This window comes from Megalops cyprinoides, chromosome 1 (assembly GCF_013368585.1).
Source record: "Megalops cyprinoides isolate fMegCyp1 chromosome 1, fMegCyp1.pri, whole genome shotgun sequence".
Classification (NCBI taxonomy): domain Eukaryota; kingdom Metazoa; phylum Chordata; class Actinopteri; order Elopiformes; family Megalopidae; genus Megalops; species Megalops cyprinoides.
Genome location: NC_050583.1, coordinates 43,849,298 through 43,863,716, shown reverse-complemented (window position 1 = coordinate 43,863,716; position 14,419 = coordinate 43,849,298). Strand labels below are relative to the sequence as shown.

At 37.4% G+C, this 14,419-nt stretch overlaps 1 protein-coding gene across 1 annotated transcript; it reads left to right on the top strand.

The window, feature by feature from the left end:
- Nucleotides 1-9,629: 9,629 nt before the first annotated feature.
- LOC118786607 (homeobox protein Hox-B10a-like) lies at nucleotides 9,630-11,996 on the top strand. Its single transcript, XM_036541818.1, has 2 exons — nucleotides 9,630-10,245; nucleotides 11,722-11,996. The coding sequence occupies exons 1-2, from the start codon at nucleotides 9,630-9,632 to the stop codon at nucleotides 11,994-11,996; spliced, it is 891 nt and encodes a 296-aa protein (XP_036397711.1).
- The last annotated feature ends 2,423 nt before the right edge of the window (nucleotides 11,997-14,419 follow it).

The following is a 14,419-nucleotide window of genomic DNA, read 5'->3' as shown; positions in this document are numbered from 1 at the left end:
GCTGGTAGCTTCATTACTGGTACATTGATAAGCTACACAGAGTAACAGCCACAGATCCTGCTCATTGCTTCATCTGTTTGCAAACACAAGAATATCTGCACCCAAAAATGTGTCCTTGTATCTGCCTGCCAGAGGGACCAATCACAGGAAGGCACCATCAGAGACAGTTCCCCTATGGGTCTCTTCACACTGCAGAATGTATTTGGTTAGAGCAGACCTGCATGACTGCAACAGCCAACAAAATTTGTGAGATACATCAGTCACAGGTTCCCTGTGCTGAAATCCACAGGTCTAAGATGAGGCAATGAGTGTTTTAACCACAGCACGGCATGCTGCTGGTCCTGATTTTACTAATATCAATGGGTGAGAAATACTGTTGTTCTTAAGTTTCATTAATGACCATGTGTAAAAAAAAGAATACCTTATGCAATCCTCACGAGCACACATGTAGAGTGACAGCTCTGGTACTGGCTGATGGTATTGCTGAATGCAAAACCCTTTTTGTATTGCCACATCTTCATTACCCTATTCAGTCATATAACTCAGCCAACTGTCATTCAAAATAAATGAAGAGAAAAGCCAGTCTTATTCTTGCCCACTTGATTTGGTATTGTGCACTGTGATCATATGCCAACCTTTACATGAATTTGAACAGGAGAAAGAGTATTTATATGGACTGTGAGAATAGGATTTGCCGTTAATATTGTCTGTAAGTGTTGTTAAGAGCTTATTCTAAAATTAAAACATCTGGGAATCTCACAGGATGTCTTGTGCAGAAATTCGGGAACACAGAACAAACAGAAGAATACCTGTCCAATACAAGTGGATTTGATGTAATTGTTTATCTACGGTGGAATAAAGACTGTGACACAAATGAAAGCAAAGAACAGAGGAAACACACATGCGTTGAACCCAGAGATACACCATCCCTCTTTGAATAACAAAAAACCTTACAATGTTACTTTGGAAAGTATTTATCAATTTGTGGATACAAAACTGATACGTTTGCAGGAATACAACCTGCTAGGGTTAGTCTGAAAGAATACGACCTGCTAATGTGGGATTTTTGGTGATTTTGCATCTTCATTGCAATTCATTTTTCATACCACAAAGCTTCTAGTTACCTTACCTCAGAAGCTGATTTTGTATTGGCCAGCAGGGTTGGGGTTAACTTCATTTCACTTCAGTCAATTCAGGAAATGAACTGAAATTCAATGTATGAAGTGAGATTGGGTCATCTTTTTCTTTTGAAACATTTTGATTAATGAATTGAATTTCAGTTGTTGTTCAGAGTGAATTTTGTTTGCTAGGACTAGATTGTTGTCATTTTTGTAGTACTAACACCCATTGATGGCAAGCATGACAAAAGTATTGCTTAGTTATATGAACATATCTGGTTTTCAATATTAGTATCAATGGCTATCCGAAACGGTGAACAGAGTGGCTAACAGAGTCCATGTTTCCACGCCGTGATATTTTCTTGTTGTTGTGTTTCCTATCACATTCTATCACCATTGTCCATTTTGACATCTTATGTCAGCAACATAAAAATTATGATAGAAAATCATGACTGCCGTTATATTTTTACTTCTTTCACCTCTTTTTTAAATGACTTAATATTATAATATTACATATATACTATTTGTTGTCACATTTTGATCACAATAAAGGAGAACCAATGCCTTACCTATATTTGGCAATAATTCATTTGTAGGTTTCGAGAACTGAACTGAAGACATAATGTTGATCACTGTTAAATTATTCAATTGTTTCATTTCTAATGTGAGCCCTAATATTCTAATTGCTCACTATGTTAGGGTGAGTAATTTCGCAAAACCACTGAAAAATGCTAATATCGTTTTATATTTTAAGTTTACAGGGAGAAGTACATCGGCTAAGGCACGTTTATTGATCTTCGATAAATCAAGCTACACAAGGCTCGCTCCGCTGGATTAAATTTACATCCATATTGCATATTGTTCTTTTTTTTTCATTTCACCATGTCCCAACTTTCTTTGTGACTGCAATCGATTCTCTGAACGTACATACCTTAATTGAATTCATACTTAGTATTTTATGTTTTGAATCATAATTTCAACCTTTCGGCTTCTGAAACCTAGGCCTACAGGTATTAAAATAGGCCTATGTAGTAAGGTCTTTCAAATGACGACGATTTCGATGAGAGTAATGTTGTGAATCCGATCTACCATAGCTGAATACAACAATGACGTTATGATAAGTATGTGGAATTTCCAGGAAACAAATAATAACCGATCGCATTGCTTGTGGTAACTCGCCGAAAGGCCTAACAATTTCCTGTTTGTCTTTACCAATCATAACATAGAAACCGCTTGCTGGCATACTACCTGCGGTCGATGAGTATTTGGAGTACATTAGTTGACGCTGACTGAGGAATATGAGCTCCTGTATGTCAGATTTAGTGTTTGGTAAAATCATTAAGCCTTGAATGCATTTTTACTTGGATACCTGCACCTGGTCATATTCGAAGTATGAATGCGCTTTACTACCTATATGCCATCTTTACGCATCAGGGACTTTGTCCCTGATGGTGCTTCAACGATGTGAGTCCTTCTTGTCCTCTTGTAGGGAGGGGTTGTTGTCTCTCCTCGGCGCAGTTGTTGTTAGTCAGGGGGATGTGAGGTTTGCATGGTTGCCGTAGGCTAAGGAAAAAAGGACTTCGAAGATTACCTCATGACGTACCTTAGTAGCCCAAACAAAATACTATGTTGAAATTCGTTTTGGTCAATTTGTTGTTTTCTTTATATCCATACAGCTCTTAAGTCTTGTCAGCTGATAAACTGCCAGATTCTTCAAGTATGGCGTCGTTTCTGTATGGATATTTGGAAACCCCTTTGCCCTTCTCTGTCTGTGAGAGGCCTTCTTCTGGTGAAAGAGGGTGCTGCTCATAGGGATTCATGTTTATAAAAAGTCTTAGATCTCAGCTGTTGTAACACATTTCTGTTGAGAAGGGTGTTGATGAGACCACACAAAAGAATAATGACCATGTGTTTTTGATTTTGCAAATCTGTTTAATTTTATTGTCTATACATCTTTGCAATTGATGATTTGTTCAAGTACTCTTTAAATCACTTTTTCGTAACATTTATATCAGTTATAATACGAATAATACATACATATATTCTAGACAAATATATATTCTGAGTGACCATAAGAGATGACCATGTCAAAAGTGAGGAAATAAAAACCAGAACCTCGTGGCTCTTACTTGAGCGTGCTTTACAAGTGGTTGCCAAGACACGATGCGTTACCAGACAAAATGTGCTCACCACTAGTAAGGTCAATGGGGTGGGTTGCCAGGGGTCCAAATGCTCAGAAACTGTCCACGAATTTTACTACCACACAGCTATCGTGCTGTGGTAAGAAAAATGTTCAACATCAAAACGGTGGGGACCTTCTAATTTCAAGTGGACCAAACCATTTTTATTTGAATTATTTTAGGTTTCAAAATAATTGAATCGCAAATGACGCCGCAGAGCATGCAGACGATACACTGTCAATGCCTATAGAAAAGCATTTTCGTGTATCGTTTTTATCCATGTAGTTTTCTTCAGAGAGAATTTGTTTTTAGAATTAGACACTCATATATCAACAAACCGAATAGTTCTTAAACACAGCCCCGTTGTTGGCGTTGTCAAAATTCATTGCTCATTATATGCACATGTTATGTTGAGATTGAAAGGAAAGCAGATTATACTGATACATTGCCTAACAAAGTAATTCCGTCCGTTTATTTATATTTCCCTGAATAGCATTGGCCTCATTGTGTTGAAGTTTCTCTTTCATTTATCTCAACGCCAACGTATAAGTGTAATAGCCTATGGATGTAAGCACAGTTGTTTCTTCATGGAAGTGAAAGCTTGTCTCAGAATATTTACATCACAATATGAAAGCAAGCCTGAGGGAGCAGCCCGGGGACTCTACGTTTTCTCCATCATCAGTGTAAATAAGAGGTTTTATTTTAACGGCTATGAGCATTTTAAGAAGGCACGTCATCACTCTACATTCTACTGTAAAAGACAAATATTTATGGCATGTTTAAAAGAAAAACAATTTATTTTCCTATCACGGACACTGCTAACGTGTAACGACGACATGTTTATCACCAAAGTCAGAGGCTAAAGTTTCACAAAACTTGATACATGAGAAGGTTGTACTTTCAGTGTATGTGTATATCATTACATACAGAAATTACCCTTGAGTGATCAACGTCTCTCCTTACCTTTGACTGACAAATACATACTGTATGATACATTGCATAATAATGCAATGTAGTGTCATAAAATACTCTTATTTCCCAGTTGTCTATAGTGTACATAATGTACAGTTTTTTTCCAAAAGTTCATACCCAAGCAAGAATATTTCAAGATCCACGTTGTATTAATCACTGTTGCACAGCGTGAACGATTCGTGAACGTCAGGTGTCCTACACCATACAGCAGATCCCCTTTTCGGATGAACCACGTAGAAGTTTTCTTGGAACTATATCATGCAAATGGTTCGTATTCAAATAGGATGGGTCGTAAATATAGTACAGTAAATCATAACTAATGATTTACTATAGGAAATTATTATGAAATCCATAACTGTGAGTTACGTTTAAATGACCTGAAATGGTAAAATTACACACAAAGTTATCATTTCTGTAGCTTTATTTTATACGCAGTTTCATATCAATATTAGTATAGTATAAATAAATTTATTTTCTCTTCATCAAAGAAAAATGTGTCAGGCAAATGTAAATTTCAATCAATACAAGACACGACCGAAACAAACAAGTCAAAATCTTGTTCTGATGTCACTTCAGCCACCCAGTACGAAAAATTCCCAATTCCATGTGTCTTCAGACAGGCATCTCGTTCACACGCACTGTTGAATATTGACACTTGAAGAAAATACCTGAGCCGTGGCGGATTGCTGAGGAAGAAATTGTACAACACTGCCATCCAGCGTTTGCTATGCAGTGAAAGTGGACCGTGCACACCGCTTTGAGCCACGTCACGTCGAAAGGATCCAACTCCCATACTGTTGAATGTCGACCATGGTTGGCTACGTATTCAGGATTTAGAAAGGGTAACGGTGGAGCCTCTTAGATCAATTGTTTTGACAGCGGATTAAAATATCAAAACTTTCGGAATTTAAGTGGTATGATTGTAAGTAATAATGGCCATGCTTTTGGGAACAGTGAAGGGCAATATATACCAGTATATTGCGTGAATTAATATAACAATCGTAATTAACCAAAGGAGAACAATTTTCCTTATAACACACCCACCAACATTATTATTATATATATATATATATTATATACAACATATATATTATTATTATTATTATTATTATTATTATTATTATTATTATTATTATTGTTGTTGTTGTTGTTGTTCTTGTTCTTGTTAATACTAATAGTAGTAGTACCAGTAATTATTGTTTTTGAAATCGTATAATATTATTCTACATAACGCTTCTCACAACATTGTTCTTGCAGTTTCAGGATGTCGTTTTGTCTTTCAAAAACTGAACGTGTTGGATTATAAAGAACAATAACATTTAAATAGAACGCTTCATGAGATTGAATTCTTGTTCGCATCACAAAATACTCTCTGGTTCGAGTAATATCTTGCCTGTTTCTAATGGGACGATATTCTTAAACCTTAAAAAGGAAAAGATGAAGCAATGCTTTTGTAAATATTTTAACATTCTAGTAATGGTACTTAGTTTCGTGGGAAAAATTGAATCACATTTTAAACAAATTTCTGTTGCAATTGTCGATATGTTCTAATTAATATCATTTCAATCTGCGTTCAGGCTAAAGATATTATTTTTTGCTGCAAACTGCGGAGGCTGCGGGGTGTCCTGGACTGGACATTCATCTCATGGAAACCTAATGAAAACAAAAATGACATGGCTGATAAACCCTACAGGTTTAATTGCATGCATATACATGCGTTTTGTGATGTTTTCGTTTGAATCCTTGACGAAAAAACGAAAATTGAAAAACGAAAACTGAAAATGGAGTGAGCACATATAGCTCTTACAGACGTTACCCTTAAGTAAACTTGCTATCGAATCCTACTATTAAGGCCAAGAACTTGTAATTGGTCTTAGAAGTTGCAGAGCTGCTGGGTGTTGTGTCAACCAAAAATACCGTGGGATTCGAAACCGTTAGTTTTGTCCAATGATTTTGGTGCGAAAAGCAAATTCTACATTAAACAGGAATGGTTGCGCATAAACAACGCTTTTAAAAGTCTCATTACTGGTGGTCTATAGCTGCGATGTTAAGACGCATTTTCTAAGTTCTAGTTCTTGGACTGTATCGAACTCTTGGTCTTATTTGGTCATATTTGTTTGTACATCTGGAATTTATGTAATGTGTTTTGCTCTGAGATTCAGTCTAATGTTCAACAATGATGAAGCTAGCTTTAGTGATTTATTTCATGTAGATGCACATTTTAATCTGACGGTTAATTGGGTGTGTAATTATTTAATTCTCAATAGCCCAAAACTGACGTAACGAAATGCATTCAAACGGATTACAAGTAGCTGCACTGTGAATAATAATCTAGAATGCCTTTTATTCTTACATATGCACGCTACTAAACGGATGTCCTCCGTGCGGAATAAGTTGTGCCTTTTACACTGGAGATCTCGACCTTCAACCTCAAGGTTTGTACTATGTACATTGTATTGATTTCTAGATATACCAAGCATCTTTATGCCAACCAGTCCACATAGAGACGCTTATTTTGTAGTTTCACATGATCCCAGGTCTGGAGAGAAAATCAAAATAAGATTGTCAGCAAAGGCCTTAATCCTTCGAATCAGCTCTGTGGAATGTTGTATTTCGGCTTTTACGTTGAAAGGGGGAGGTGAATAGTGGTAAAGGATTCTGAGACTTTTTGTTTGCCCATGTGCAGAACTCGGAATGAATGCGCATAAAAAGGGGAGTGGATTGTGTGGGAAATATAATGAAGCTTTCACACTTCGGAAATAAATAAGGTAACGCTTTGTTCCCTATAATAATTGTTAAAGGCCTTTTTATAAACATGTGGCTAACACAGGGTAAGTTAACGGTGTGCAGTTAGTGACAATGCTCAAAACAAAGCCCACGCCGAACTACACTAAGAAACAAAGAAATAGTGCGTGCAATAATAATAATAATAATATACATTATTGCTGTGCGATATTCGGGCTCAGCTTCGTTAAATGTGCTCAAGAGTTGGATACTCCATCCCGCGCAATACAATGTTGCAAAAAGAGGACTGTATCATTATTTGTCAAATAATGTTTGAGCGGGTTGTTTGTGTCAGATCTGCCAGAGAAATAGTTTTAGTGGAAAAAAACTGCGCTGTAGTGGTTACCCGGGCCTGTCTCTACTTCTCAACTTTTTATTTTGCGGTTGTATATTTAGCGTATTAACAACGTATCTCGAAGGCTCAATGACCAAGGGAGCGAAAATAAAGTAAATTTATTACTCACATGTCACAGCGCAGTGGTACACAAATGCCTGAGAAAAATACTGCTTTAGATGACGTTTCAGAACCCATCGGCCGCTTGAAAAATAAAAAGTAACAACCATCCATTCTCCTTCACATGGCTGACATATAATAACCCAAAATTGCCACTGACATGAAATATATTCAGATTATTGCTCATTCCACCTGTGATTATTGAATTTGACATTGTATTAAAACTGATATTCGTCAGAAACTATCGGAATAAAAAGCATTAGACCAAATAAATCTGCAAGCAGCAAGACCTGTGGAATGCCTCTTACGTATATGCCTTCAATGGATCAAAACGGTTATTTGGTCAATAAATTGAAGATTTTTTCTCACCTAGTGGGGTTTCCTTTGTTTTACAGCGACACCTTGGGGCAGTTCTTGGATTTCTTTACTTCCAAATGCATTCTCCTCTGTTTTATTCCTGCATGTATTAAATATATTTGTTCAGAATTATGCTGTTGTACATGCTATGGTGTTCAGTTCTTTTTCCTTGTTGTTTGCACTACCATCGGGTACAGACCGGTATGCTGTAACATAGTATTAAGCATATCGTTGTAGTTCTATAGTTCTGTTTTCTTTATTTTTCGATGTGTCCTTTGTCTAATTTTAGAAATAGTTCATATAGAGGCGCGATTCTTTGCACAGTTTGAACTGACTCCCCTACCCTTCAATAAATAACAGTATCGTTCATGTGCTTCTTTAAAACATGTACGGACATTTGTGAAAATATCTGAAATTAGTGCATATAACTCAATTACCCACAATATGTAAATGTTGATATTGATCAGTCCAGTTAAATTTTGTCGTTACTGGACTTGGAGAAACGAATTGCAAATATCGAATTCAGAGTCGACTGTCGAATTAGCAAGTTGTGTAGGAGCCCAAAGGAGGAAATTCATAAATTATATTGACATAGCAAATGCACTCCTTAAATCTAGCAAAACATGTAATACCAGACGGATTTTCTTCGACGAACTTCGACGGTCATAGAAATGATGTCATTTAGGCCTACTTTAAAATGCAGTCTTCAGCTTGCTTTAGCTCATTTGTTTTTATGTTAGTACTTTATCGTTTCGAAATAATGTTCAGTAATAACCGTTTTTCTGCTGGTGTCTTGCAAAGCTCATATTCGATATACACTGTATATTGCCCATTTATTTATCTGTATTGATTTTCACCGGAAAATTAGTCGTATCCAGAATATTGCAATTAACTTTAAGGCATATCTCTACATATCTTACGTAAACTATTCAACCGCGTGAACGTCTTATTATTATATGGTATATGGACCTATTTAAATGAGTTAAGATTTATACATTGGTGAGAAAATAAACTAACATATCTGACAGATGCAAAGATTGATCGATAGATAGACTCAGATGCATTGAATATAATCTTCCAAACATTAGATACCCTCATATCCCTTTACATTTGCGAACATGTCTGATATTCGCAAATGTAAGCATTAAATCTATCAAAACGAATGGTTTTTATAAACCCCACGATACGTTCAGAGGAAATGTATGCTGCTTCTCTTCGTATGCCCCTCATCTTCGCCTTTAATAGCTATTTCCATTCCTATTTCTAATAAATTTCTAGACTAAAACAAATGTAACATATAACCTGCTTTTAAAATATTCAAAGGCAGAGTATAGGACTGGAGACATGCACTGACTTTGATCTAAATAGATTAGGATCAGAAACACGAAACCCGCAACTTGTCTTTAAAATCAATTAAACCTGGGGTTCTGCAACAGAGTCACTATAACTTCTAAAAAAAAAATACTGCAAGGGGAGGAGTCTGCAAAAAATCGTGCACCGATTGGGCCCCTCACAGGAAGTGGTTACTGAACGGGCTTCGATTTGAAAAGCCCATTGCAAAACACCCATTTGCCTTCGCCAAATTATGTCCTAGCAATGTCATGCTCTGAAAGATCCGTTTTCACTGCTTTTTCTGTTAGCTCCTTAATAAGCGGAGGTCTATAGGAACCCCTCAGCGCCATCCATCAGTCCGTCTGTTCGGCCCAGGATCCCAGTGTCCAAAAGAGCTGTGAGTCCGTGCCAAATTTAACCATACCCGAGGAAATGAACCAGCAGCCGCAGCAGCACTCTGGCTTTGTTTCGCCTCCACATCAACTCCACCGGGGATTAGTAAACCGGGGAGAGCTGCACTCGAGTCCCGGTCGAGTCCCACAGGTCAGTACATGCTCTTACAGCGCTTCAAGTGGAAAGGACGACTCCTCCTTTTTCAGTCTGGAATTGTATACGCGTTTTAAACCACTGCCAGACGTTTCCGCCTTCAGCAGACTCATGACGGAGATGGGGTCTATGTGCAGCGGTGTCGAGCCCATCCAGGGATACTTCCGGCCAGAACAGACCTACTCTGGACTGAAACTCCCTGAGTCCAACGATCAGGACTTGTCCCCAGTGAGCCTAACGACTCCGCCACAGTCAAGCACCCAGCAGATGTGCAATTTGAGTTTCCCTGAGCAGTATTACCTAGAGTCTGATAAAAAACCTTACGGCGATGACTTGACTGTCTGCAGCTCTGTGTGTCAAACCCCGAAGAGCAATGTCAACAACAGCATCGTTAAAAATAATCACAGCAGGAACACGGAAGATGCAGAACTAGGTTTACGGCAAGAATTGCCACTCTCAGAATTTCCTGATGCCAATAAAGCTCCCAGACAGGAGACGCAAGGTGGGTAAATAGAGAAAGGGCCGGAGGAGATTAAGCAGCGCCATTGGCAATAATGACAAGAGAACACGATCCCTCTCAACACAGCGATTTTATAAAGGCTGTAAAGGAAGAATTGGGGGAACAAAAATGATGCCTGCGTCCAAAATTAATTTATTGCCCCCTGTCGGCCTCGCTCCACTGAATTGCACTGCATTTACTACACTCTTACATCAAAACAACGGAAGGTTCCTTTGTGAACTGGTAGCAGATAAGGCGAGGTGTATAATTGACTTGGCCTCAGGTTTATAGTGGGGATATATTTTAAACCAGTTCCTCAAAAAACAAAGCCGTCTTGTTTTACACATAGGCATGTATGTGTGTGCGTATTTGTGCGTTTCATAGCTGCCCAGTGCCACCAAATGTGGACCTATGTGTTATTTTTTATTGATGCGATTAAGTTATCTTTTGTAACATTACTTTAAGTAATGAATAATTTAAAGTTTAGATGTATTTTAAAGACATTGAACTACAGCTATGAGAGTAGTTTTACTACAGCTGTTTTCTTAAACAATGCCTGGCACATCAAATGGTGAGTCTTATTTTCAAAATACTCCGACTATGTGTATTGCGTCTAAAGATCTTACTCATAGAGAGAATGTTGGAAAATTTAACTACTATAAATGCCAATAAATGTACGATAAAAAAAATCTCAAAATGATACAATGCGTTTCACAAAAACTACTTTGACAATGGCAGACGTTCTTTAAGAAGCCTACAATCATTAATTTTCGGAGATATTAAAATGTTAAGTAACATGTTTTTAAATTTCATACAGAATAAAGTTCAAGATTGCCATGCTTCCTAAGAGGTCAAAGATTCACACGTGCAAAAATACGTTCCTCAACCACCTCTGCCATGAGAGAGTGTACTGGACAAAATATCCACCGACAAAAAATGCTGGCCTTGGTCATTAGTCCTAACGGGTTATCCTGAACCTGGAACACAAAATCCCGTGAGACGTTTTTAAACTGACCTCTTTATGTATAAAGATGTTGACAGTCTTTGTAAGTAACACATTTAAGCTATAGGCTTCATATTGTAGCTGATTCGGAAATTCCATTAATATTACCTTAAAAATGTAAATGTAAATTCGTACTGACAGTTAATGGAAAATTTCTGTTATAATTTTCAATTATTTTAAACCAGTCTTGCCTATATCGGAAAATGGGATTGCAAGTAGCTATTCGTTGGGGACCTTTAATTCCCTTATACATGGCTTGGCGTTGTGATAATATGATTGATGGTGATGACAGAATTATGAAGGAAGTGCATATCTATGCTTGCCCCCATCCCGCTCCCCGTTTTGCATGACTTGTCAGATTTACTTTTTGTTGTGTGCTAAGAACGCCATATACAAGAACAATACAACGGTTTAAACACTGTTAAAGCGGACACATTGATGTAAATGTGTGAGACATTTTTCTTTGACTTTGACAGACGATACGGAATATGAAAACGCACCAAGTGGATGGCTGTCGGCGAAAGTCGGTAGAAAAAAACGATGTCCTTATACTGCACATCAAACCTTGGAACTGGAGAAGGAGTTCCTCTTCAACATGTATCTGACTCGAGAGCGCCGCCTGGAGATCAGCCGCAGCGTTAACCTTTCAGACCGACAAGTCAAAATTTGGTTCCAAAACCGCCGCATAAAACTGAAAAAAATGACGCGTGAACACAGAGCCACCGATGTGACTGTGCATTTCTCCGCCTGATGCTATTTCTGTTGGAGCGGCAATTCATTAGTCAATTTACAAACAAGATGCACAAATGGTTGGGCACTCCTGTCAATTGACATTTGTGTCATAGACTGATATTTCTTCTAGGACTCAGCGCAGCATTGTCATGCATCCTGAAACCATTAATAATTGCATACGTAACACTGGCACCTTAAATGCAGTTAAACTCGAAGTTTATTATTATTGTCATTATCAACATCTAGATGAATTACCTTAATCTGATTTTAATGGGTGGTGTTAGTCCGATGTCACGTGGTGTTTTAGGGATTTGTTTATAGTTCGTGAGTATGGAGACAAGGCTCGCTTTTCATATAGTGAAGGCTGCAATGTATTTCCGCGTGTGTGCACTTTCATTTATTTTGAAATATACATTATATATATATATATATATATATATATGAATTATGTATAATTCACTGTTTAAAAGTATGAGCACAGCGTACCTTTATTGTAGAAAAAATCAGTATAAATAAAATTATTGACTTGTGTTGTACTCTGCCTTAGTTGTAAGTCGCTTTGGATAAAAGCGTCTGCCAAATGAATAAATGTAAGTGTAAAATGCCTCTGGGTTTGAATATGTGTAATTCAACAGAATGCTACTGCTACTAATGCTACGTTTTAACACATAATCTGTTGAATTATTAATTAATAATGCAAGCACGAAAGGGTGTTTATTGATGTTTCGCAATTTGATATTAATATTAATGGGTGAATTTTGAGAATGGATTGGCGATTGTCTTGGTCTGATAACATTGTGTTGTTTAAGTTTTAAAATATCTTCTGTAGATGTGTGTAACATTTTGTTCACAATATTTTTCCGTGCTTCCATATCACTGCTTTCTCAGGATTAAGCAGTTCCAGCGCACATGATACTGCTGAAGAGAAACTGGTTATGAGAACACGTCATTTATTCAGCCGCTGAGAAGTTTATTGTTCACTTTGTGCCACTGTATCCTGGAGTCAGTAACACGTGCCCAAACTGAGACTCACAAACACATTTAAATGTGTTTTTAGTAAAAAAAAAATAATAATAAAAAAAAAAAAAACACACTTTTTAAATCATTCCTCAGTCGCTGAACTCGCCTACGTAAAAATTAAGACGTGCATTTAACGGTGAGTCAAGATTAAGGACAACTGTTGATTGATTCGAGGAATATATTTTATTTTAGAGGAAACGTGTTTAGTATTTGAACAATTGGGAAAGTCTGAAAATCTGGTTATTTGGTACATTGAGTTTAAGGATCAAATCTGGGGAATGCGTAAAATAGCACAGAACTATTTTTTATAAAAGCTGTCATGCCAAACACCCGTGCACCATTTTATTATAGACAGCACTGTAAAAATACAGTTGTTTGTCAAGAATGCACAGCTGCGGTGCACCCGGACGCTTCTGTGATCCTTCTTACTGCCTGGATTCTATGACCCGCCTTTACCGCGTGATCTGGAATCCGTTCGAAGTTCAAAAGCACGGCTTACGTTTATTGAATTTAGTCAAGGATTCCATCATATCTCCAAGACATCCTGCGACTGTGAAGATTTCGGAGCTCACGGGAGAAAATTTCCCTTTATAGGGGGAGGAGGTATCTACAAGGAGCACGGAAATGGAGTAGCCTGATGGACTAGTTGTACTTTATCATTTCTCTTTTGTGCTTGAGGTAAGTAATTCAGTGCTGTGGCATGTCCTCAGATACATGCTGTGGCATAGCGATCACAATGTGTTTTGGGATGTCTTACCCATTGTTTGCATATTATTGTTTGTGTGCATTCATAGTTACAACTGAGTTCTTTACCGTTTGTTGTTTGGATAATTATTTTCGATTTAATACTTCGCTTAAAATATGCTTAGTAAGAGAGCAAAAAGTTTTTAATTAGAAACATGCGACTTTATCACTTACTCTAGGAATAAGCTGGTTTCTTTTAAAGAAAAACTTGCTGAACCTTGTGGGATTAGAACCGCCATGTTGAAAGTGCACCATTTTAAGTAGGCCTAGCAGTAGGCTAACTGATTGTTGAATGTACTTTTTGTCTGAATAAAATTTGTTTGAAACTAAATTGCTTTAAATATGCTAATTACTGCGATACATAATCAAAAATATCGAAATACAATTAGTCATTATATCATCAATACAGTTTAAATAAACCGTCAATGACAGCTGTCTTTTCTTCGATGCGTTTATACCGTTTAAAGTGATTTCATCATATAGCTTGATTTCTTCCTTTTTGAGGTATGGTATATAATCACCTTGCAGTTGTTTTCACGAAACCCCTCTTGTAATCTTAGATGTTATTCCAAAGGAATTTACTGTGAGCTTCGGTGTTACTTGGCAACGGTGTTCCTCTATTGACACCGAGGATGCCGGTGATGTCAGAGTGCGGACTCGTCCAGTGGCTTTCCCGAC

Coding starts and splice junctions, on each gene's coding strand:
- LOC118786607 (XM_036541818.1), top strand. CDS start 9,630: ATGAACCAGCAGCCGCAGCAGCACTCTGGCTTTGTTTCGCCTCCACAT. Junction 10,246..11,721: donor TCCCAGACAGGAGACGCAAG/GTGGGTAAATAG, acceptor TGACTTTGACAG/ACGATACGGAATATGAAAAC.